This window comes from Kogia breviceps, chromosome 11, assembly GCF_026419965.1.
Source record: "Kogia breviceps isolate mKogBre1 chromosome 11, mKogBre1 haplotype 1, whole genome shotgun sequence".
Lineage (NCBI taxonomy): Eukaryota > Metazoa > Chordata > Mammalia > Artiodactyla > Physeteridae > Kogia > Kogia breviceps.
Genome location: NC_081320.1, coordinates 7730201 through 7758103, shown reverse-complemented (window position 1 = coordinate 7758103; position 27903 = coordinate 7730201). Strand labels below are relative to the sequence as shown.

The following is a 27903-nucleotide window of genomic DNA, read 5'->3' as shown; positions in this document are numbered from 1 at the left end:
TATAAAGAAATTAATTGCTATTCTTCCTTTTCAAGGGTATGGTGAGGAAGTAGAATGGAGTCAATCAAGACTGAAATGAGGGGGAATATCTTAATGCCATCAATACCATTCCCACACCTCCTCCTTTAAAAACTCACTGATCCTGAACTAGTTACAGATACTTTACATAGGTTCTTAGCACTAACATTAGTCCTAAAAAAGTAGGAAAATTATTCTTTCACTAAATACCTAGATTTCACTTTGCCCTTTAAATTTTCAAATCCTTAGTAACCAAGTAGCAAGATGAAAAACTAAATCTGTATTTCCCAACTAGTGCTGTTCCTTTCATCAGAGAGACAGCGGTGTGTGTGTGTGTGTGTGTGTGTGTGTGTGTGTGTGTGTGTGTGTGATCTTCCTTTATTCACGCGCTCCTCTCTAGGGTATTTTTAGCTCTGGTTTCCCATTCTGCTTTCTGGTAGAATGGTACAGATTCCACATCTGGCAGTAATGGGTATTGAAGTATGGTTAAAATATCCATTAGCAAAACTGTTAAACCCCTTTAAGAAGCACAAGCCAATGGAAGAAAAACTCAAAGAGAAAATACCACTTAAAATGGAATATTTACACATGCTTTTGAAATATAACTTAATACACTTCTAAATAAATTCTGAAAAGCTAATTGAACTTCTAGTGTTTCTGACAGAAGTTCCTTGGTTAAAATTTAAACATGGTTTATAAGCCTAAAAAGGACTTTCCTTTATCAATAGAAATTCATCTTGAAAGACTCTCTAAGAACACTGTAAATTATCCAGGGCAACAAAATAGAATCCAATAATATATCCTCTTAGCCTATTTTTCTCTTAATATGACCCAAATAGTATTATTTCTTAAATTGTTGAAATTTATGCCATAATTATCAATTTGATATTCCTTGTACAATCTCAATATGTTTGTCCAACCAGTGACATAGATTCAAGTTAATTGTTAGAAATTCAACCTGGATAGGATGGTCATAAATCTACTCAGAAAAAAGAAACAAATGAAAAATTTTACACAAATAATTCTGGCTTTTATGATTCAAAATAATAAATAATTCTGGCTTTTATGATTAAAAAATCTGTGAACTGGCTATTGAATTTTCTAACTTTAATTGGTAGCAAGTAGTAGAACATCTTTTAAAACTATGATTACCAGTAAAAATTCACCTTATTCACTGTAATATAGACTTTTCCATAGTAATTTATTTCTATAATCTCCAGATTAAACTATAAAACTACTGCTTTTCACTGAAAGGCATTATCAATTCATCTCTGAAATATCACTCTAGAGAACATCTCCTCTTTTGAATGTCTAACACTGCTTTAAAAAGTTAATTTCCCTTCATAGGATGGATGCGTTTACATTCATAATCCTATACAAAACTCTTAATTTTGAAAAGGACTTGCAACTCAATATTCTTTGTGAAGGAAAAGATAATATTGGTACAGTTAGTAGAATGGAAGAAATGTGAAATACAAGATATAACAGAGGGAACAGATATTCAGAAAGAATTGAGTAATTTGTTTCTAAATATTAATGTTTTTAAAGAAAATCATGTTTAACTATTCAAAAAGTGGTTTGAATATAATGAGAAACAAAATCCCACCCCCCAAAATACGATAAAATTTCAAAAATATTAAAAGGTATTAACTATAAAGTAATGAGTCAGACAGTCAGACTTTTCAACAAAAGCCAAAATTTACTACCTCACATACTTTGATAACTTCATTTGTGCTCATGATTCCCAAATCTATTAACTTCAATTTTCTCTCCAAACCTTAAAATCCAAGAGTCTATGAATATTTCACTACATGTTCCAAAGGCATGTCAATACTCTTCCTCTCTAAGCTTGTTCTGTGTTTCCTACTTCACACATAGGAACTATTCATTTGGTTCCTAAGTCAGAAAGCGCATCTTGTCAGTCTTACTTCCTAGAGTTGTCTATTTCTCTCACGGATACTGCCACTCTCCTAATACAGTTCTTATCATTTTACTCCTAACTAGTGTCCTTGTCACTACTCTCATTTCCCTACAATCCACCTTTTATGTAGATTAACAAGGGCTAGGATAATGTTTTAAAGATCTAATTGTAACATTTCATTTTCATTATTTCAATGTTCCTCTATATCCATGATGATGGAAACTAAACTCAACATCATGTGTAGTTCTGATTTGTTGCTTATCTATCCCATCTCATCTTTTACCACCGCACCCCCTTCATCCCCCCATACTCACCTCTTTGCACTCTATTCTCTGGACATATTAAACTATCAAGAAATCTCATGAAATTCTCTTATGAAAGCCACTGGGCTTTCATATAATCTGCTCTACTTGTTTGGATCACCCTTTCTCTAAAAGGTGCTCTACCTGTCTGGATCACTCTTTCTCTCACTGTCCCCTTTCTCTAAATCTTTTCTTGGCTAATTCCTAGTCGTCTTTCAGGGCAGTGCAGGCACCATCACTATGTGGAAGGCTTCCTAGATCTTCTCCCTCCCCTAATCCAACCCCCAGGCTGAATCAGGTATGTTTCTGACAAACTTCACTCATACGTTGTGCATACATCATTATGGTACTTAGCACATTCTATCATAACAGCCTCTTTCTTTATCTTTCTCCGAATTATACCATAGGCCTTTGGAAGGTATGCCCATTCAACCTCAGTTTCTAACATAATTCCTGGTACATGTCAATAAATGTTTGTTGAATGGATGGATGGATGGATAAATGAATGAATTAGTTCCCTTAGAGAGGGGAAAGACCTTATGCCAGTGGTGCTGCCTTTGCTTAAGACATTTGTGGAAAACAGTTTAGGAATTGCCTTCAGAATCAGTTTATGAGCTAGAAAAGGGGGTCAATATTTTCCTGCCTTTTTGAGAACACGTTTTTGTTGTTGTTGTTGTTTGAACAACAGAAATGTGGGATGAAGCTTATCATCTAAGTTTATTCACCAGTTCCATATGATCCACTCTCAAGGCCAAGGATGATGTAACAACGTGCCCCCAGTTCTGAATACAATTACAAAGGTGGTTTTAATGAAATTCACATATTGCCTCTCAAGGTGGCTACCTAAAAACAAGTTCTGACGTGCTTTTAAAAAGAAATCAGTCTCACTGCTTTTTTAAATTATGCTTTACATTTTGATATTTGAATTAGTTATTGTTAGTGAATGTTGATCATAAATTGATGACAGAAAAATCTATTTAAAAATATTAGCTAGTGAATTTGAACACATATTTCCTAAGACTATCTTGAAATATTTCAAAATCAGATTTTAAAGTTTTAGCTCTCTAGGAAAAAATTGAGAAAATCCTACTATTTTATTCAGATTCAAGTTCAAACATTTCTTTTAAACCACAGTTGTCAGAACATACTTTCATTGCCAAACTCTCTCCAAGGGATGCAATATTCTCAGATTTTTTATCCAAACATGTTTGCAGGCATTCCTTTTCTTTAGCCAGATCATTGAGGGTTGCACCAAGAATGCTGATTTCTTCTCGCTGGGCAATACTCTGTCTTGTAAAATTATCTAAATGTGTAATCATAAAGGCATTGTTTTAATCAAGATAATTTTTTTTCCAGTTCAAGCAGAGTGAAATACTTTTCAAAGAAAATTCTCCTATATTATATTCAATGACTAAATATAAAGTACTGTATCCCAAATAAATAATGGCTTTTGTTGTTAGCGATTAAAAATGAAGGTTAATTATGAAATTCTAAATGACATAAATGTAAAAGCACAATTAATACATTTGAATTAGAACAGCAAATGATATATGTGGAATCTAGAAAAATGGTACAGATGAACTGGTTTGCAAGGAAGAAATAGAGACACAGATGTAAAGAACAAACATATGGACACCAAGCGGGGAAAGAGGTGCGGGGGTAGGTGGTGGGATGAACTGGGAGATTGTGATTGACATGTATACACTAATATGTATAAAATGGATAACTAATAAGAATCTGCTGTATAAAAAAGTAAATAAAATAAATTCAAAAAAACATAAAAAAGAAAAGACTATGATAATGTATATATATATAACTGAATTACTTTGCTGTACAGCAGAAATTAACACAACATTGGAAATCAACTATACTTCAATAAAGTATATTTTTTAAAAAAAGAACAGCAAAGGAAAATTCTTTATAACAAGTTCTCAAGGTAGAATGTGTGGTGGGGTAGGGGAGGGTGTGTGGATGAAGCACGTGGACTATCGATTTTCCCCCCTCTAATTTCACCTCCCTCTAGCTTAGAATCACTGTTGGATGTAAGCTGGTAACAGATCTTAATAAAATATCCAATTAAGTCATCTTCAGAGTCAAATATCTTCTAGTATTTTGGTTTTTCTAAAGTAGTGTTATAAAAATTCCTAGAAAAAAAATATCCCCAGAAGTCTGATTTGATTTGTAAGAACGCTGGCAAGCCAATGTCACTGTTGAAGGACTGAAAGATGGTAAAGAATAGTGGTTTCTAAATTGTGGTTTCTCAACCAGCACCATTGGCAGCACCTGGGAACTTGTGAGAAATACAAATTCTTAGGTCCCATCCTAGACCTACTGAATTAGAAATTCTGAGTGGGCAGACCAATTTATGTTCTAACAAGCACCCCTCCCAAGGGCTTCTAATGCACAATAAGTTTGAGAACCAATTGAGGAAATTGGTAAGGATACAAAAGCCCTGGCTGTATCCTACTTCGAGGAGCGTAGCTCAGTGAGCTTTAGCTCTCCAGGTAAAGACTGAAGTTTGAGAACCACTGCTCTAGAGCTCTACCAAGGAAGCTCTGTGTGACTAGACCTCTAAGTAAATGCCCGCCAAGGGCCACCCAGTGCAGCACTAAGAGACGTAATCCCATATGCCAAGAGGGTGATTTATATAATACATCACATCCCTTTTCCAGGCAAACCACATGTTTTGGGTGTTCTGTTATCTGAGTTCATTCCCATTGGCATAAAATAAACCATAAAACAGCTAGTATCTCTTAGCTTAAAAGAATCCTCAACCCCACATCCCACTTAAGCTACCACCTCATTTTTTTACTACTCTTAATAGCCAAACCTCTTAAGACTTCTATTCTCTCCTGTCTCTACCTCCTCACTTCCCAATCATTCATCAACATACTCCATCTTCCACATCTAACACTATAATTCAAACTTTTGGGGGGGGTCAGTACTACCAAAACCTCCAATGTGCCAATCCAATCAACGTTTTTTCATTCTCATCTTATTTTGCCTCTTGAAAGTATCTGACAATTGATCATATCCTCCTTTTTAAAACATGTTGCTCTCTTGCTTCCCAAAATGACACTCACTTCTGGGTATTCTTCCTATGTCTCTGGCTTCTTCTTACTCAGTCCTGGATCCTCTTCTCCTCATTCTCTATATTTCCCCTAGGTGATCTCATGGTTTTAAAATATCGTTTATATGCTGATGTGTCCCAAATGTATATCTTTAGCTTAGATTTCTCATTTGAGATACAAACTTATCTATTTACCTGCTTATCCTACATTTTTACTTGAACTTAAAATATCCAGAAATGAGTTCTTGAATCTTCCCCTTTTATATTTTCTTTTAATACTTCCTGTCTCAATAAAAAGCACCTCCACCTACCTAATTGCTTATGTCAGATATTTTTGAACTGCATAATAACAAATCTTAAAAATATTTATTCAGTTTTAAAATGGGCTCTTTTATAGTCCTGACCAAAATTTTACTTTAAAGTTATAAGACGATTAAGTTATGACCATATTTTCATAAAGATCATTGGTAAGAAACAATAATAGGAGACTATAAAAATAACTTTATAAACTCAAGTGATACCATAGATATAGCCAAATATATGAACACTTTCCACCAAAAATAGTATATATGTAATGTATTTCATTACAACAGCTATGGGCATGACATATAATACAAAAACTTATAAATTCAAAATTGATCATCATAAATTTACCAAGTATTGCTGCTTTGTTTAGTTATTTCTTCACTGAAATATATGAAGCCATGTCTAAGTATTTATGGTCCTAAATTTAAGTAAAAATTTTTATTATCAAAGAAAAATATATTTTCCCATGTTTTCTGACTAAAAAACTTTAATTTAAGGGCATATTTCTAAGTTTATCTATGTTATAACTGAAGAGGAGAAAACTTTTTTTAAACCAGACTTTTAAAAAAAGTAACATCAGAAAAAAAAAAAACTCACCAATTTTTTCATCCAAGCACATAATTTTCTCCTGAGTAAGTTGTAGCTCATATTTTTTCTTAGCAAGGTGTCGTTGAGTATCAGAAAGATCTTTTTCTGTGTTTTCATATAAAAGTCTGTAAACATTTTAATAATAAAACTAATTCTGAAATTTTGTTTTATCAACTTTTTAGTGTATTTAAATCTAAAAACTTTTAAGAATACTAATGTACATTTTTTTCTTCTTAGTATTTTCATTATAAAAACACATTATAGGAGGTTTGAAATATAAAGGATAAAAAGGGATCCTCAATCCACCACTCCAACATAAGCAACTATTAGCATTTTGGTGTTCATTAGTTTGTATATTTTTGGCTACACATATTTAAAGTTACCATATTCTAAATTCAAAACTGAATCCTGATTTTTTTCCACCTACACTTATTCTTTAATATTTTTAATCTTATTATTCAGCCCTCCCAATTATCATTTTCTGGCTGAAAAACCTTATATGAGCAGTAACCATTTACTTAAGTACTCCCCTAATATTAGACATTTCGGTTCATTTTAGGTTTTCACTATTATAAATAACTCTGTAATCAACAGCATTTCATTGAGTCCACAAACATTTATTAAGTGTCTAGTATGTAACAGGCACTAGGTGTTGAGGAAGCTATGGTGAACTAGGTGGGCAGTGGCCCTGGTCTCATGGAGTTCACAGTCAATAAACAAATATTAATAAGTAAACAGATTATAATTTCTGGAAATATGGAAGCTAGATAATCTGAAAGTCCTCTCATCACAAAACACTTACACATACTAAATATGATGTAAGAAGCATCCTTTTAAATGTACAGCAAAACTTAGAAGGATTTGTAAGGGAAGTTCCCTGGAGCCAAATCAGAGCAATAAGACAATGAACTGATGTTATGTTAGATACAGTGGGGTATGCCTGTCTCTGTGGCCTAGAGTCTTGCGTTTTAACTCAGAAACAGAAGATAAGGCCACAGAGGTGGCTGCAACACAAGTATTAGAACTAAGGTCCAGGAATTCCCTGGTGGTCCAGTGGTTAAGACTCTGTGTTCTCAATGCTGAGGGCCCAGGTTTAATCCCTGGTTGGGGAATTAAGATCCCACAAGCCATGTGGCATGGCCAAAAAAGAAGAAAAAAAAGAATTAAGATCCTCTACCATAAGGCCACTAAGGGCTACACTATTACTGGAGAGGACAGACTAGAAGAAATCAGCTTGCCAAACATTGCTAGGGCCAGGGTAATAAAAATAACTAAAAGTCTTCATTGGGAATTCTCAATCTCAAGATAAGAAATCAAAATAAAATCTGGTTCCAGGATGGTCATATAATCTAGAACACTCAGTGGAAATAAAAGTTCCCTGGAGGGACATGCCCTCAACTCAGGCACAAACTAAACCTCAGACAAAGGTCTGTTGAAAATAAGCTCACAATTCAATCTTAAAAACACATTAAGAAACAACCCAAACTTAGTGGGAGTCAAAAGACACACAAACTAAATTAAATCCCAAAGAACTTCAGATTATAGCATTATTAAATAGCAATTTAAAAAGTTTTAAATACTAAGACATAAGTAATAGAATACACAATGAAAAGAAAAAAGAACCAGCAGATTTTTAAAAGAACCAAAGAGAACTTCAGGAAATTAAACTAAAGTCACTGAAATAAAAATTTTAAAAGGACAACATCAAATGACAAGTTTAAGAACAAAACAGACACAGCTAAGGAGACAATTAGTAAGATAGAAAGAAAAAAAAAAGCCAGATCAGAGGAAATTACCTATAATACAGCACAGAAAAAAAGATAGAAAAAATACAAAGGAAAGTTTAAGAGACATAAAGAATAGAATGAGAAGGTCCAATATTCACCAAATAAAAATTCCACGAGAGAATAAACATAATATTCAAAGAAACAATGGCTCATATAATACATGATATCTTAAACTAAAGAAACATCAATGAAAAACATAAATAGCAACTTTAAGGGAATGTAAATCATGGGTACAGCCAAAAAAAAAATCTGTATCTAAAACAGAGATAAGAAAAACAAAGGGAAGAAACAAAAAACAAATAAAACAGGAGACTTGAGCCCTAACATATAATAATTACATTAAATACATAAGGTCTACCTTATTTGTGTTAGCTAAACACTAGAAACAATCAAAATGTCCCTCAATAGATGAATGGTTAAACTGTGGTACATCCATACCATGGAATATAATGATAAAAGTACATAAAACTATATATACACATTGAACTAGTGACAACTTCTGCTTTTGATATTGTACTATAGTTATATAAAATGTAATAGCTGGGAGAAACTGGGTGAAGGAATCTCTCTGTATTTTTGCAACTTCCTTTCACCCTAAATTATTTTAAATTTAAGAAGTAAAACAAATTCTCAAATCCAAGCTGTACAACTAAACTAAATAAATAAAAATCTCAGGGTGGGAATTAGGAATCACTATATTTTTTAAAGTTCCTTATTTGATTCCAATATGCAGCCAAGGTTGTTAAGGAGTGCCTCCTACTGCTGCTTCACCCAGGGGAGCAAAAGGTGAAAAACTGACAAAGCAGATGTTACGTAAGACAAAATGTTATTGCAATTTTATGGTGTATCTCCCATCTTAGGACCCTTCCATCCCCCATAGTGTGAACTCTATGAGGCTGTTCCCCCCAAAGCACTGTATGACATAATAACTTATATCTTGATGGAAAAATGTGCTCACAGACCAAAATGACAAGACATTTGAAAAGACAAATCATTTTAAAAGAAATAAAATATACTGATTACAGAATCCAGCAATACCAGATATATTAGAAGAAATAGATCAAAAAATTTTAATTAGACTAATAAACATATTAAAAGAAAGAGAAAGATATCAGCAATATGAAAAAAGAACCAAGGGGAAAAACAGATGTGACAAGTAGGAGAAATGTAGTAGATGAAATTAAAAGAAAAAAAAACAGATGGTGTAAATAGCAGAATGAATACAGCTGATCAATGAGTTAGCAAACTGAAAGACCAAATTGAGGATATTTCTCAGAATGAAGTATAAAAGGACAAATAAATTGAAAACATGAGATGAAAAGTCAGAAGACTTACCAAACCTGACGTTAAGACTTACTATAGTAACCATAATAGAGAGCCCAGAAATAGGCTCACATTTATCATCATCAATGGGGAAAAGAAACAATTGGTATTGGAACAAATGAATTGCCATGTGGGGAAAAAAATGAATCTTGACCCCTATATCACACCACATACAAAAGACATAATATAAAAGCTAAAACTATCAATATAATGCTTTTGAGAGAAATCACAAACATACACATAAAAAGTTTTAACCAATTTTAGTAAATCAAATCCAAGAATATAGAAAAACTATAATACATCATGTCCAAGTGGAGTTAACTCAGGAATGCAAGGTTGGTTTACAATCTAAAATTATTTAATGTTATTCACCATATTAACACCCTAAAAAAAAGAGAAAAAGCCATATGACCAGATTAATAGATGCAAAATAGACATCTGACAAAATTCAATATCCACTCTTCATATGAACTCTCAGCAAATTAGGAATAGAACTTTTTCAATCTGATAACAGGCACCTACAAAGAGCCTACAGCAAACATCACAATGGTGAATGGTTGAATGCTTTCCTACTAAGATTAAGAATAAAACAAGGATGACTGTTCTCATCCTTCTATTCAACATTATACTAGAGGTTCTAGCCAGAGAAATAAGGCAAGAAAAAGAAACAGTCATTCAGATTGGAAAAGAAGAAGCAAAACTCTCTATTCACAGACAACATGATAATCTATGTAGAAAATCCTACTGAATCTACCAAAAAAAAATTATCTTAACAAGTGAGCTTTAGCAAGATTGCAAAATACAAGAGCAATACACAAAAATCAATTTTGTTTCTTACATAGGTATACCTCATTTTATTGCATTTTGCTTTACTGTACTTTGCAGATATTGCATTTTTTTTATTTTACAAATTGAAGGTTTGTGGCAACCCTGAAACATACAAATCTATTACCACCATTTTTCTAACAGCATTTGCTCACTTCATGTCTCTGTGTCACATCTTGGTAATTTTCAAAATATTTCAAACCCTCCACCAGCAAAAAGATTGACTTGCTAAAGGCTCAAATGATAGTTAGCATTTTTTAGCAATAAAGCCTTTTTATTTTATTTATTTATTTATTTTTGGCTGCATTGGGTCTTCGTTGCTGTGTGCGGGCTTTCTCTAGTTGCGGGTAATGAGGGCTACTCTTTGTTGCAATGCTTGGGCTTCTCATTGCAGTGGCTTCTCTTGTTGCAGAGCATGGGCTCTAGGCACACAGGTTTCAGTAGTTGCAGCATGCGGGCTCAGTAGTTGTGGCTCATGGGCTCTAGAATGCAGGCTCAGTAGTTGTGGTGCATGGGCTTAGGTGCTCCATAGCATGTGGGATCTTCCCGGACCAGGGCTTGAACGCATGTCCCCTGCATTGGCAGGCGGATTCTTAACCACTGTGCCACCAGGGAAGTCCAATAAAGTCTTTTTAAATTGAGGTGTGTACATTGTTTTTTAGACATAATGCTATTGCACACTTAAGAGACTACAGTATAGTGTAAACATAACTTTTATATGTACTAAGAAGCCAAACAATTTGTGTGACTTGCTTTATTGTGACATTTGCTTTATTGCAGTGGTCTGGAACAGAACATGCAATATTTCCAAGGTCTGCTTGTACTAGCAAAAATCCAATAGGAAATTGAAATTTAAAAAGCATTTTTAATAGTATAAAGAATGTGAAATACTTACGTATAAATATGACAAAGGGTGTACAAGATTTGTACACTGAAAAAATATAAAACACTGTTGAGAGAAATTTTTAAAGATCTAAATAAATGGAGAGAGATTTTCTGTTTATGGATCAAAAGGCTCAATATTGTTCAAAGTTAATTTTCCAAAATTGATCCGTAGATTCCACATAATTCTAAGCAAAATCCCAATAATAATTTGTGTACATTGACAAGATGATCCTAAAATTTTTTTTTTTTTTTTTTTTTTTTTTTTGTGGTACACGGGCCTCTCACTGCTGTGGCCTCTCCCGTTGCGGAGCACAGGCTCCGGACGCGCAGGCTCAGCGGCCATGGCTCACGGGCCCAGCCGCTCCGCGGCATGTGGGATATTCCCGGACCGGGGCACGAACCCGTGTCCCCCTGCATCGGCAGGCGGATTCTCAACCACTGCGCCACCAGGGAAGCCCGATCCTAAAATTTATATGAAAATGTGAAGGGCCTAGGACAGCCAAAACAACTTTGAAAATGAACTAAGTTGGAGGACTTAACAGTACTTGATTTCAAGACTAATTATGCAGCTTCAATTATCAAGACAGAGTGATACTAGCATAAAGATGGAAAAATAGATCGATGGAATAGAGTCCAGAAACAGACTCACATATATGGTCAACCAATTTTTTCACTAAGATGCCAAGGCAATTCAGTGGGTGAATGGATAATCTTAACAAATAACCAGTGGATACTCATATACAAAAAACAAACAAAAAAACTACCTCTACTTTTATCTCATACTTTATACAAAAATTAATTCAAAAAGGATTACAGGGCTTCCCTGGTGGCTCAGTGGTTGAGAATACGCCTGCTGATGCAGGGGACACGGGTTCGTGCCCCAGTCCGGGAAGATCCCACATGCCGCGGAGCGGCTGGGCCCGTGAGCCATGGCCGCTGACCCTGCGCGTCCAGAGCCTGTGCTCTGCAGTGGGAGAGGCCACAACAGTGAGAGGCCCGTGTACCACAAAAAAAAAAAAAAAAAAAAAAAAGGATTACAGACCTTACATTTATGTAAGACCTAGAACTATAAAACTGCTAGAAGCAAACACAGCAAAAATTTTTAGTGACCTTAGGTTTGGCAAAGATTTCTTAAATAGAACACAAAAAGCATGATATAAATGAAAAATAATTTCATTGTGCTTCATCAAAATTTAAAGTGTTTGCTCATCAAAAGACACTGATAACAAAATAAAAAGGCAAGCTCTATACTGGGGCAAGTTAGTTGCAAAACATGTATCTGACAAAAAATTTGTATCTAGACTCTATAAAGGACTTTTATAAGTTAATGATAAAGAGATAAACCAATAAAAAATGGGCAAATACTTGAACAGATATTTCACTGAAGAAGATATATGAATGGCAAATAAGTAAATGAACAGATAATCAATATCACTGATCGTTAGGGAAAAGCAAATTAAAACTACACTAAGATACTACACACCCACTAGAATAACTAAAGTAAAAAGACAGATGATATCAAGTGTTGATCAGGATATAAAGCAACTGGCACTCTCATGCATGGCTGGTGGGAATATAAAATGGTAAAACAATTTTGGAAAACAGTTTGGCTGCCCTGGAAGCTATCAGGGGAACCACCACTGTGTCCTTGGGTTATAGAATCAGGGCAGCAAGGATTTACAGTGGTACTTATCTGGCTTTTGGTGGAGAGCTGCCCTTGACAATGGAGACCAACATTCTGTGCACTATTCCTGACTGTTACAAGAGCCTACCTGATAACCCTCATTCAGTATGCATCTGGGAAAAAAAGCACCAATGCCTGCAGAATGGCCCAGTAAATCAACAGCCATAAAGCATTTTAAAATATAGTTAAATTCTACTGTAGTCCAAGAAGAATCCCTTCAAATGCCCTGACAGATTATTTTCTTAGCTTTCTTCTTGTAAAACACTTTAAAAATGCATGTTCGTAAGTCAGAAAGAGAAAGACAAATACCGTATGCTAACACATATATATGGAATCTGAGGAAAAAAATGTCATGAAGAACATAGGGGTAGGACAGGAATAAAGACACAGACCTACTAGAGAATGCACTTGAGGATATGGGGAGGGGGAAGTGTAAGCTGTGACAAAGTAACAGAGTGGCATGGACATATATCACTACCAAACGTAAAAATAGATAGCTAGTGGGAAGCAGCCACATAGCACAGGGAGATCAGCTTGGTGCTTTGTGACCACCTAGAGGGCTGGGATAGGGAGGGTGGGAGGGAGGGAGACACAAGAGGGAAGAGATATGGGAACATATGTATATGTATAACTGATTCACTTTGTTATAAAGCAGAAATTAAAATAAAATAAAATGCATGCTAATCACACTGCTCAATATCAAAAAAACAACACAATCAAAAAATGGGAAGAAGATCCAAATAGACACTTCTCCAAAGACATAGAGATGGCCAACAGGAACACTAAAAGATGCTCAACATTGCTAATTATTAAAGAAATGCAAATCAAAACTACAATGAGGGGGCTTCCCTGGTGGCGCAGTGGTTGAGAGTCCGCCTGCCGATGCAAGGGACACGGGTTTGTGCCCCAGTCCGGGAAGATCCCACATGCCGTGGAGTGGCTGGGCCCGTGAGCCATGGCCGCTGAGCCTGCGCGTCCGGAGCCTGGGCTCCACAACGGGAGAGCCCACAACAGTGAGAGGCACGTGTACCACAAAAAAAAAAAAAAAAAAAACTACAATGAGGTATCACCTCACACCAGTCAGAATGGCCATCATGAAAATGTCTACAAACAGGGCTTCCCTGGTGGCACAGTGGTTGAGAGTCCGCCTGCCAATGCAGGGGACACAGGTTCGTGCTTCGGTCCAGGAAGATCCCACATGCTGCGGAGCAGCTGGGCCCACGCGTCTGCTAAGCCTGCGCATCCAGAGCCTGTGCTCCACAACGGGAGAGGCCACAACAGTGAGAGGCCCACATACTGCAAAAAAAAAAAAGTCTACAAATAATTAATGCTGGAGAGGGTGTGGAGAAAGAGGAACCCTCCTACACTGTTGGTGGGAATGTAAATTGGTATAGCCACTATGGAAAACAGCATGGAGGTTCCTTAAAAAACTAAAAATAGAGCTACAGTATGATACTGAAATCCTACTCCTGGACATATATCTGGAGAAAACCATACTTTGAAAAGATACACGTACCCCAATGATCACTGGTGCACTCTTTACAATAGCCAAGACATGAAAGCAACCTAATTGTCCATTGACAGATGAATGGATAAAGATGTGGTACATATATACAATGGAATATTACTCAGCCATAAAAAAGAATGAAATAATGCCATTTGCAGCAACATAGATGGGCCTAGAGATCAGCATATTAAGTGAAGTAAGCCAGACAAAGACAAATATCATATGATGTCGCTTGTATGTGGAATCTAAAAAAAATGATACAAATGAACTTATTTACAAAACAAAGAGATTCACAGACATAGAAAACAAACTTATGGTTACCAAAGGGGAAAGAGGGGTGGGAGAAAGGATAAATTAGAGGTTGGGATTAACATATACACACTACTATGTATAAAACAGATAACCAAGAAGGACGTACTGTATAGCACAGGGTACTATACTCAATATTTTGTAGTAACCTATAAGGGAATAGTATCTGAAAAGGAATATATATATATATGTATATGTATATAACTGAATCACTGTGCTGTACACCTGAAACTAACACAATACTGTAAATCAACTCCATTAAAAAATTCCTTAAAAAATGGATGCTAGGGCTTCCCTGATGGTGCAGTGGTTGAGAGTCCGCCTGCCGATGAAGGGGACACGGGTTCATGTCCTGGTCCGGGAAGATCCCACGTGCCATGGAGTGGCTAGGCCCATGAGCCATGGCTGCTGAGCCTGCACATCCGGAGCCTGTGCTCTGCAAAGGGAGAGGCCACAACAATGAGAGGCCTGCATACCGCAAAAAAAAAAAAAAAAAAAAAAAGATGCTAATATAAGAGCCATAAATGTATTGCAATAATAAGTATATCAATGCATATGATAATGAATGAGTCCAGAAAAGACAAACGGAGGATGTGGCAAAACCTTCCGGTGTACACTGTGGCCATCCTTATCCTGTTAAACTGCACTGCAGCCACATATCTTCCCCAATAGCCATAAGACCCCTGCACAACACAAGAATATACCTAATGAGAAAAAGGAAAATGGAAAACTGCATTCATAATCAGAAGTTCTCAAATCAGACCTTTAAATCACTGACCAATAAACCCACACTGAAAAGACATTCAAGAAATAGAAACTTTAGAAATAAAGCTGGTAGCTTCTTTTGCAGACTCCTCTAACTCCAATATGAGAAAACAGGCACTCAGAAAACTCGTTCAAGATATGTTTAGGAGTTGCTTTTACCAAAGCCCAAAGGGGCTTTGGTTAAGCTATCTAACATGGTTTTTATCAAATGCCTGTTTGGGGGCTTAAAACCAACCTCTGTGCAGCATTAGTAGGAGGTGTTAAAAATCAGGGTTCTGCCATGGGGTGCGATTCCCCTGATTTCTCTGTATGGTCTTATTCTCAAAACAAATTATCATTTGGTTCTCAAGTTGTACTCTCCATTAGAGCTCAGATATATACACTTTTGTCCATTTCTAAGGGAGACACTCATTCAGAGACACTCAAAATAATGCTTTTACATATAGTTGGTTATAATCAAGTAGACTCTCCAGAGAAACTCAAACCAGTGAAATAGAAAACTCTACAGATGACAGCACTGCTAAACCAAGCTGTAATGTATGGTGATAGTTTTTTATAGTTTCCACGCAGCATTTTAACAAATAATATTACAAGCAACAGTTTGATTAGCAGAGGCTGAAATTCATGCTTTGTTACCTCAGAATGACTCTAAGACTTAAAATTCAAGATGAGAAATCTGCACTTATTATAAACCTCACTGCACGGAACAGAATGCTTCCTTCACAAAATGACATAGTCAGAACCAAATCATAGATTTTTAAAGCAATTTTGGAAAATGTCTTGTCAGGTGATTTGTCTGGCCAGAAATCAGATAGTGAAGGTTCTCAGTATGACATTAATATGGGATCTGACATACAGTTGTCATCTCCAGCTCAGAGTCCTAGAATAGATTTCGGTTGTTTCCAAATTTGGGCAATTATGGCTAAAGCTGCTATAAACACTGCACGTAGGTTTTTGTGTGGACATACATTTTCATCTCCTTTGGATAAATACCAACAAGCATGATTGCTGGATCATATGATAAGAGTATGTTTAGTTTTGTATGAAACTGCCAAACAGCCTTACAAAGTGACTGTACCATTCTGAATTCCCACCAGCAATGAGTAAGAATTCCTGCTGAACCACAACCTCACCAGCATTTGTTGTGTTTCCAATTTTGGTCATTCTAATAGATATGTACTGGTATCTCATTGTTATTTTAAATTTGCATTTCCAGATGACATATTATGTGGTGCATCTTTTTATACGCTTACTTGCCATCTGTACAACTTCTTTGGTGAGATGTCTGTAAAGGTCTTTGGCCCATTTTTTAAGTGGGTTATTTCTTATTGTTGAGTTTTTTTAAAGTTCTTTGTATACTTTGGAAAACCTATCTATCTATCTATCTATCTATTCTTAAGGTACAGTTGATGTACAATATTATGTAAGTTTCATGTGTATAACATAGTGATTCACAAGTTTTAAAGGTTATATGCCATTTATAGTCCGATTTATTTCACTTAGCATAATACCCTCCACATCCATCCATGTTGTTACAAAGGCCAAAATTTCATATATTGTATATTCATATTCATGAATATATATGTATATATTCCCATACATATATACACACACATATATATATACCACATCTTCATTATCTATTCACCTGTTGATGGACACTTAGGTTTTTTCCATATCTTGGCAACTGTAAATAATGATTCTATGAACACTGGGCTGCATGTATCTTTTCAAATTAGTATTTTCATTTTCTTCAGATAAATACCCAGGAATGGAATTCCTGGGTCATATGGTAGTTCTTTTTTTTTTTTTTTGTGGTACGCAGGCCTCTCACTGTTGTGGCCTTTCCCGTTGCAGAGCACAGGCTCCGGACACGCAGCCTCAGCAGCCATGGCTCACGGGCCCAGCCGCTCCATGGCATGTGGGATCTTCCTGGACCGGGGCACGAACCCGTGTCCCCTGCATTGGCAGGCGGATTCTCAACCACTGCACCACCAGGGAAGCCCGGCAGTTCTATTTTTATCAATAGTTTTTTGAGAAACCTCTATACTATTTTACATAGTGGCTGCATCAATTTCCATTTCCAGTGCACGAGGGTTCCCTTTTCTCCACATCCTCCCCAACATTTGTTATTTGTGGTCTTTTGGATGATGACCATTCTGACAGGTATGAGCTGATATCCCACTGTGGCTTTAATTTGCATTTCTCTGATGATTAGTGATGTTGAGCATCTTTTCATGTGCCTGTTAGCCATCTGTATGTCTTCTTTGGAAAAATGTCTATTCAGTTCTTCTGACCATTTTTAAATTGAGCTGTCTTTTTAAAATTGAGTTGTGGATAGCAGTTCTTTATCAGAGGTGTCTTTTGCAAATACTTTCTTCCAGTCTCTGGCTTGTCTTCTCATCTACTTGACATTGTGTTGTGTGGAGTAGAAGTCTTTAATTTTAATGAAGTACAGTTTATCAATTATTTATTTCATGGATTGTGCTTAAGGGTTGTATCTAAAAAGTAATCACCATACCCAAGGTCATCTACGTTTTCTCCTATGTTATCTTCTAGAGGTTTCATAGTTTTGCATTTTCATTTAGGCCTATGATTCATTTTGCATTAATATGAAAGGTGTAATGTCTCTGTCTAGATTCTTTGGTTTTTTGTGTGTGGGTGGGGTTTTGTTTGTTTGTTTGCATGTGGATGTCCAGTTTTCCCAGTACCATTTGTTGAAAAGACCGTCTTTGCTCTATTATATTGCCTTTGCCTTTATCAAAGATCACTTGACTATATTTATCTGGATCTATTTCTGGGCTTTCTATTCTGTTCCATTGGTCTGTCTATTCTTTTGCCAATACCACGCTGTCTTGATTACTGTAGCCTTATAGTAAGTCTTAAGTCAGGTAGTCAGTACTCCAATTGTGTTTCTTCAGTATCTTTTAATTCTTTACCTCTCCATATAAACCGTAGAATCCATTTGTTAATATACACAAAATAATTTGCTGCAATTTTGATCAGAATTGCACTGAATCTGTAGACCAATGTGGGAAGAGCTGACATCTTGATAATATTGAGTTTTCCTTTCCATGAACATGGAATATCTCTTCATTTATTTAGTTATTCTTTGATTTCATTCACCAGTTTTGTAGTTTTCCTCATTTAAATTTTACACAAAGTTTATTAGATTTAACTTAAGTACTTCTTTTGAAGGGGGTGCTCATATAAATGTGTTTTTAATTTCAAATTCCACTTCTTCATTGCTAGTAAATAGGGAAGCAACTGACTTTGTATATTAACCTTGTATCCTGCAACCTTGTTATAAATGTTTATTAGCTCCAGATTTTTTGTTGATTCTTTTGGATTTTCTAGGATATCATGTCATCTAGATTAGGTTTTAATACTGAAATCTTTTTAGCTTCAAATATACAAATTCAAACCAAACCAGTTTTGGAATCACTGGACACAGAGACCCAAACTAACTTTTTAGTAACAGATAGCTCTATCGATCATTCAACTCCATGGGATATTCTAACTTCTTGGGCCTAGAGATGTTTGATGCACAAATGCAGACATAGAGACCTTTTTTTTTTAAATGTTATGCTTCTAGGAAATATTCTGAAAACACTCCAGCTTTTTAGAAGTGTTGATTTATCTGACATAGAAATCCAAACAGAAGAACTTCTACTACTACAATATACCAGTTTAGAAAGAAAAGTTCGTTTAGGCAGTATAGAAACACAGAAAATGAGTATTGGTTTTGAAACCTGGAGATTTTTTTTTTCACCAGCAATGAAACATAAACAGCAATAGATACATTGTTTTCTGGCTGGTTCAGCCTGAACACTATGGAACCTCAGTTTAGAGTTATAGAAACCTAAGCATGTGCTGAACTATGCTCAGGACTTAACTTCTAACAAGTGGAGTTCACATTTGGGATAAACTTAAAATTTTTCTCATGAACTGACAAAATGGAAAACAGAGACAATGGTATTTTAACCATGCATAGGTTCATTACAATTCTTTGCCTTTTATACACATATATATGAAATCTATGATAAATGTGAGTGCATTATAAAGACACTGACCTATTGAAATAAATGGACAGCTGACTTCTCAGCAGAAATAATTTAAGTCAGAAGACAGTAGGATATCATCAAAGTGTTAAAATAAAAATAATTCCCAAACTGTAGAATTCTCTACCTAGCAAAAATATCCTTCAGTACAGTAAGGTTGCAATAGAGGTAGTGAGAAACACTCAGCTTTTGGATACATTTTGAAGACAAAATCAACTGGACTGGATATGGGTATATGAAAGGGAAATCATGGATCACTTCAAGGTTTCGGTATGAATGGAGTTTCCATTGACTGAGATGAGAAGACTGAAAGAGCGGATTTGTGTGTGTCAGAGGGGAAAGGTGGAGAAACTCAGGTTTGGAAATGTTAATTTTGAGAGGCCTATTAGACATCCTAGTGAAGGTGACAAGAAGTTGGTTGGACATTCAAGTTTACAGTTCAAGAGAGAAGTCCAGGCTACAGATATACATTTGAGAGTCAAGAGTAAATACGTGAAAGTGAATGAGATCACCTAGGGATGAGTATAGATATAAAAAAGAAGCAGTCTAAGGACTGAACTCAGGGACACTTCCAACATTTGGAGGTAAGGAGACGAGGAAGAACTATCAAGAAAGACTGAATAGGACAGCCAAAGAGATAAAAAGAAAATCAAATGAGCACGGTATCTCAGAAGCCAAATGAACAAAGTGTTTAAAGGAGCAGAGAAAGAGAATGTAAGTGATCAACTCTGTCAAATGTTGCCGATAGGTCAAATAAAATGAAGACTGATAACTGACCACTGGATTGAGCAACATGAAAGTAAATATTACCTTGAAAAGAAGTTTTGATAGGATGGTGAGGGAGAAAGGCAGATTATAGTAGATTCAAGAGAAAACAAGAAGTGAGACATTGGAGCCAGAAGTTCAGGCAACTCTTTCAGTGAAATTCCTGTAAATGAGACACAAGATTTAGAACAAATATAGGACATCTGAATAACATGATTACAAATCTGATTACAAAGGGGAAAATACAAAATCAACGCACCAACTATTTCAGAATTTATAATTTCTCAAGTATACACAGGTCATTATCAAAAACTGACCATAAAAGTAGAGAACAACAAATTTCAGAAATTTTAAATCTTAACAGTATATTAACAAAACAATGTAATTAAGCAAGAAATCAATCACAAAGGGAAAATTCATTATGTTTTTTGGATATTTAAAATCACAATTATAAATAACCAATGGATCAAATAAAAAGTCATAATGGAAATTAGAAAATATTTTATAAATAAAGAAGTACATAATAAAACTTGTAGCTTACATTAAAAGAAGTATTTTGAGGAGAATTTATGGCCTTAAATGTTTATATGAGAAAAAAGACTTAGAAGTAATAAATGTAAGCATCCATCTTAAGAAATTAAAAAATAGAAAATAAATTTAAAGAAAATAGAAGAAAGGAAATAATAAAGAACAGAAGTTAATGAACTAATAAGACAAACAATACGGAAATTGGTCCTTTGAAAAGACTAATAACAGACTAGAAAAAGAGCAAATCACTACTGATTCTGTGGACAGTAAAATGTTGATAGAATACTGTATACAACATTATTCTAAAAATGTTTTAAAATTTAGAGAAAATGGACAAATGCCACAAAAAATATATATATTGAAAGGCATAAGAAGAAATTTCTGATTGTCCCTTTTTCCATTAAACAAATAAAAGCTGCCCTCAAAGAAAAACTGAGACCTAATTGGCTTCACTGGGAAGTAATAAATTATTCCAGATAATGAAAGAAGACAAAATGAATTGGAAAGATTATTATAAAGTTTATATTATGTTGATGACAAAATCTGATTTAAAAAACCCCCAAGACTGGCAAATTATTAGCCAATCTCATTTATAAAAATAGAGTTAAAAAATATTTTAAATAAAACATTAGTTAACTGAGACCAGAAATTTATAAAAAGTATAATATACCCTGACCACTTTGACAAAGCACATCCATTCCTGAAAAAACCCTCTCAGTAATCCACAAATAGAAGGAAACCTCTTCATTCTGATAGAAAACATCTGGGAAAAACATGCAGCTAACATCATACTAACTATAGAGAGTCTGAATGCTTCCCCTAAGATATGGAACAAGACAAAGATGTCCACTTCACCGATTCCATTCAACAAATCACTGGATGTTCTAGCCAGAGCAATAAGGCAAGAAAAATAAAGGGAAAAAAAGCATGCAGATTGAACAAGTAAAAAGGTCTTTATTTGCAGATGATCTAATTATCTATGTAGAAAATTGAACAGAATCTATAAAAAGGCTACTAGAACTAAAAGGTATATTTAGCACGGTTGTAGAATACTGGATAAATAAATAAAAATAAATTGTAGGACTTCTGGTTTTAGCCCTGACATGTAAAGAGCTTAGGAGCCATCATTCCCACTGTTATGGGGGAAATAAAAAGAAAGATGAATAAGCTGAGAATCAAAGACTTTTCATGGACATATCAGAGTAGTGAGTTGCAAGACAAATCACCATCCCGAAAACTGAAAATTATGGCAAATTAGGGGACTTACAACTGAGATCTGCTTATCTAAAGCAGAAGTCACTGGAATTATAATTGATTAAGAACATTTAAACAATAAACACCTCATCAAAGATATACAGATAGCAAATAGCAATATGAAAAGATGTTCCACATTACTTGTCATTAGAGAATTACAAATTAAAACAATGAGATACCACTACACACTTACAATGGCTAAAATACAAAAATCTGACAATACCAAATGCCGACAAGGATGTGAAGCAACAGAAAGTCTCCTTCACTGCTGATGGGAATGCAAAATTTTACAGTCACTTTGGAAGAGAATTTGGCAGTTTCTTACAAAGCTGAATAAGTTTTTCTATATATGATTCAGCAGTTGTGCTCCTAGGTATTTCCTGAACTGATCTGAAAACTTCTGTCCACACAAAAACCTGCACATGAAAGTTTATAGCAGCTTTATTCACAACTGCCAAAAACTGGAAGCAACCAAGATGACCTTCAATAGGTGCATGGATAAACACAATGTGGTATATACATATGATAGAATATTATTCAATGGGAAGAAATGAGGTTATCAAGGTATGAAAAGACATGGATGAACCTTAAATGCACATTACTAAGTGAAAGAAGCCAGTCTGAAAAGGCTGTGTGCTGTATGATTTCAATTATATGACATTCTGGATAAGGCAAACATTACCTCAGCCAGGCGACCAAAGTCAAAATCAACAGTAATGAATCATATCAATAAGATGTACTCATGACACCCTGGGTATCTGTGTATACTAAAATGGCACTTTAATTCCGTGATCTTTCTCTCAAAAACATTACCCAACCTAATCATGAGAAAACCATCAGACAAACCCCAACTGAGAGATAGTCTACAAAATACCTGATCAGTACTCCTCAAAACTGTCAAGGTCATCAAAAACAAGGAAAAGTCTGAGACTGCCAAGAGAAGCCTAAGGAGACATGACAACTAAATGTAATGTGGTATCCTGGATGGGATCCTGGAACAGAAAAAGGACATTAGGGAAAAACTAAGGAAATCTGAATAAATTACAGACTTTAGTTAATTATAGTGTATCAATGTTGAGTCATTAATTTTAACAAATGTACCATACTAATGTAAGATGTTATTAACAGAGGAAATTGGGTGTGAGGTATGTAGGAACTTTTCACTATCTTCACAATTTTTCTGTAAATCTAAAACTGTTATATAATACAAAGTTTATTTTTTAAAAACAATCGTATTGATATTTTCATATACAAGCAATAAACAATCAGAAAGTGAAATTCTAAAATTCCACTTACAACAGCATCAAAAAATGGAAAATACTTAGGGATAAATCTTACAAAAGAAATGCGAGATCTATATGTATAAAACATTGCGGAGGGAAATTAAAGACCTAAATAAAGAAATGGAAGGTGTTCATGAGTGGGACTTTTTCCGCAATTCCAATCAAATCCCCAAGCAGGTGTGTTTACCCTATGAAGCTAATTCTAAAATTAAAATAAAATGCAAAGGAACCAGAATAGCCAAAACAACTTTGAGAAAGAACAAAGTTGGAGGACTAACATTAGCTAATTTGAGGATTAAAAAAAAAAAAACAGCAATCAGGAATGTTGTATTGGCATCAAGATATATATAGATCCACCAAACAAAATAGATAATCAAGAAACAGACCTACACATATATGGACAACTGACTTACTACAAAGGTACAAAACAATTCAGTGTAGACAAGTAAGGAAAGTTTTTCAACAAATGGTGCTGAAACAATTGGATATCCATATGCAAAAAAACTGAACTTTGAGCTACACTTTGTACTATATACAAAAATTAACTTGCATAGATTAAATTTAAGAACTGAAACTATAAAACTTCTGGAAGAAAACACAGGAGAAAAATCTCATCATAGGCTTGACAACAATTTCTTTAAAAGAACACAAAAGCTGCATATAAATTTTTAAAAATCAATAAGTTTTACTTAATCAGAAACATTTCCTCTTTAAAAGACACTTAAGAAAATAAAAAGGTAGGCCATAGACTGGGAAAAAAATATTTGCCAAACACATACGTACCTAACAAAGGACTTTTATCTAGAATATAGAGAGGATTTTTATGACTTAATACTATAAAAAAAACTCAATAAAAGTGTGCAAAAGTTCTGAACAGACACTGAAGAAGATATATGTATGGCACATAAGGACATGAATGGATGCTCAAAATTACTAGTTATTAGAGAAGGCAAATCAAAACCATAATACGTACCTATTAAGACGGCTAAAACTATAAAGATACTGCATACCAAGTGTTGGTGAGGATATGTAACAACTGGCACTCACACACTGCTGGTGCAAATGTAAAATAAAATAATACAACCACTCTGGAAAACAGTTTAATGGTTTCTTCAAATGTTAAACATATATCCATCATATGACTCAGTCTTAGGTATTTACGCAAGAGAAATAAAAGCATATGGCCATACAAAGACCCATATAAGAATACTCATAACCGTTTTATTTGTTATAGCCCTAAACTGGAAGCAACCGAAATATTTATGTGGTATATTCATACAATGGAATACTACTCAGCAATAAAAAGGAATAAACTATTGATTATATGTGACAACATGGATAAATCTCAGAATAATGATGCTGAGTGAAAGTAGCCCAACAAAAGAATATATACTGTATGATTTCACTTATATAACATTTTAGAAAATCCAAACAAATCTCTATGACAGAAGCCAAATCAGTGGTTGCCTGGGGAGGGCAGGGTAGGGGAGAGGTTAGAGGAGTACAAGAAGAGTTTGTGGAGTGATGGATAGGGCCACTATCTTGAGGGTGGTGATGGTTTTACAGGTACATACACATGTCAAAACTTACCACACTGAACACTTTAAATATGTGTAGTTTACTGTACATATATCAATTAAACTTGAATAATACTGTTAAAAGAAAACAACTGTACACAAAAAAAACCTTTAAATTATTGTACATTTATCTGTTAGAATATTTTAATAAACCACGATAATGCTTTCAAAGAATTTCTAATGACGTGTAAATGTTTATGGTATACGATTAAGTGAATTTGGCCAAAATACATAACTTAATATAGGATGATATCAATTACATAGAAAGCTTTTATACATACAGATAGATCTATTTCTGGTTAGAAAAATGATCTATATTAATAATAGTTTTCCCTGGGTTATGGAATCATGGGTGATTTAAATTTCCTGTATGCTTTTCTCTATTTTCCAAAGTTTTCTTTGTTGTCCTTCTTATTTTTTTTTTTTTTTTTTTTTTTTTTTTTTTTTTTTGCGGTATGTGGGCCTCTCACTGTTGTGGCCTCTCCCGTTGCGGAGCACAGGCTCCGGACGCACAGGCTCAGTGGCCATGGCTCACGGGCCCAGCCTCTCCGCGGCATGTGGGATCTTCCCGGATCAGGGCACGAACCTGTGTCCCCTGCATCGGCAGGCGGACTCTCAACCACTGTGCCACCAGGGAAGCCCTGTCTTTCTTATTTTATTATTAGTTTTATTTTACCTGAGCTTGCAATATCCTTTTAAGCAGGAAAGTAAAAAATAAATGAAGGGAAAAAATTTAAGAGGCTCTCTGTCCTGACAAGCGATTCCAATATATGTACCACAGACCCATGAAAGACCAAAGAGGGGATTTTGGAATTCACATATGAACCAAGTATTATCTGTAGATTTAATAATATACTTCACGCTCATATGAACTATTATATTTCATATGTTCATAGATGCACTGAAATTCAACCTTACTGAATCTGTAGAATGTCTATTTCTCACATCAACAGATACTACAAGTAAAACACTAACATGGAGGTCTTCAAAAACTTATTCCCCTACGTCATTGCCTGTAGGTTGCTTCAATTGGAATATCTTCTGCTACCTTTCTGCAATATGTAGAAAGCGCTAAGCATAGTACATGGCATTCAATTAATAGAAGTTCTATTACATGTTCCTATTTCTCTGCTGTGGCTTTTATTACATGCTAAACTACCCCTTTCCTAAGCTACTATCAAACCGGTGCTCTGTGCTTTCTTATATAGTTCAGATCCCAGAATATAACTAAAGTTATAAGGTAATTTAAACAGTGAGGGCTTCCCTGGTGGTGCAGTAGTTAGGAATCCACCTGCCAGTGCAGGGGACATGGGTTTGAGCCCTGGTCTGGGACCCACATGCTGCAGAGCAACTAAGCCTGTGTCCCACAACTACTGAGCCCACGCGCCACAACTACTGAAGCCTGCACGCCCTAGAGCCCATGCTCCACAACAAGAGAAGCCACCGCAATGAGAAGCCCACACACCGCAACAAAGAGTAGCTCCCGCTCACTGCAACTAGAGAAAGCCTGCGTGCAGCAACGAAGACCCAATGCAGCCAAAAATAAATAAATAAAATAAAAAACAAAAATAAATTAAACAATGAAATACCAAAGTCAAATATGCTCTTTACACAGAAGGGCTTTGTAAAAGCTATTTCAGCTAAACATTGAGGCTTTCTGCAAATATAAGATTAAGATTACTAGTTAAGTGTGGCATTCCCAGTCTGTGACTGACCTTCAAGAAATAATTTAATGTCTGCTAAGGTGTCTACAACTGCTTCATAATAATCCTCTCAGAAAATAAAGTCAACAAATAACTTAATTATCACTATAAAATACACTACAAAAAGCAGAGCTATTATTTATAGTTAAACTATTAGTTGTTTAATGGTAATTGAGTTTACCTCAAAGAATTATTCTCTGCTTTTTGTCTGCCAAGTTCACTTTCGGTATCCACTGCCTTTCTTGCTAGTGATTTCATCTCTTTTTCCACAGTGGTTATGGTTTCCTTCATCAAAGTCATATTTGACATTTGTTCCATACGTTCATCATCGAGCTATACAAGCAGAATGACAGAGTTACTGCCATCACTAAAAACGTTTCAGTAATCTTCCTAAAGAGACATCCTCTCTTTGTACAAACCGGTATATAAGGTTCACACAATGAGATGATCAGATTAGACTTGAACGTTGCAGGAGGTTGTATGGACAAGGCGACTGTGGAGCAGGAACTCAGACAAGCCACTGCACAGCTTTTCCATAAAGCCTATCACAGTATACGCATCTATATTTTCAGTCTGGTTCAGCTGGACTATAGCACACACAGCTTATTTGCAAAAGGATTTCTTATTTGTTGCTCAGCATTAACAAATTACATTTATAAAGTGGGATTATGAAAAATGTTTTTCTCCTGTCTACTGCTTTTTAAAAAACTCATTATAACAACATAAAACAGATGAATTCAGAAATATAATCAATTAAATTTGGTTAACAGAAAGTTGAATTCCCTTAATTCTGTTTTTATAGTCAAAACATTTCAAATATATATATTCATAGCATCTCAAATCCTTGATTAGTAAAAAGGTGATGCTTCACAATTAAATTCAGTTTAAATACACTTCATTAATTGCCATTTCATTATAATTTTCTCTACCCTAGCTACTCTTTAGGTAGAATAAGCCAGTTTTTCTGTCCCTGGCAATGTTATCGTTAATGCCAAGAGGGAGATGAAAAAGTTGCTAAAATCCCTTAGAATGCATCCCTAATGGTTTTTTTAAAAGAACACACTTTGCAACCTAACACGAAAAAAGACTTCACTCACATTTTTTAGAAGGAAATAAATAATGAAAAAGTGACTATTTACACCATACATACTACCATAAATATATTAGGATTACAAACACTATAAAAAAAAACCAACTTCTCTGAACACAGAAAAGGGGGAAAGGGGGGAACCACTGAGAGTTTATAGCCGAAAGTGCAAAAGTGATTTTTCTTTACGTTATGAACTGTACACTCCAGCTCCTCTATCCTTTGCTCCAAGTGAGCCTTCTCATTAAACGCTGTCTCTTGGGCAATCTGTTTAAAAAACAAAAACAAAACAGAGCGCTTTCAATGTCACTGCATTGTGTCTCACAAATGCTCGATAGATAAAATTCTTTCAAAC

General features: G+C 35.1%; 1 protein-coding gene across 7 annotated transcripts in view; it reads right to left on the bottom strand.

Annotated features, from left to right (window-relative positions):
* The window catches only part of TSGA10 (testis specific 10), a 104542-nt gene that overhangs the window by 38624 nt on the left and 38015 nt on the right, over positions 1-27903 (bottom strand). For all 7 annotated transcript variants that reach the window (XM_067007107.1, XM_067007105.1, XM_059079763.2 and 4 more), the window contains 4 exons: positions 27738-27815; positions 26643-26794; positions 6215-6330; positions 3390-3544 (listed from right to left, as the gene is read on the bottom strand). In XM_067007107.1, the coding sequence (XP_066863208.1) occupies positions 3390-3544; positions 6215-6330; positions 26643-26794; positions 27738-27815 (501 nt within the window). The remainder of the gene's footprint in view (positions 1-3389; positions 3545-6214; positions 6331-26642; positions 26795-27737; positions 27816-27903) is intronic.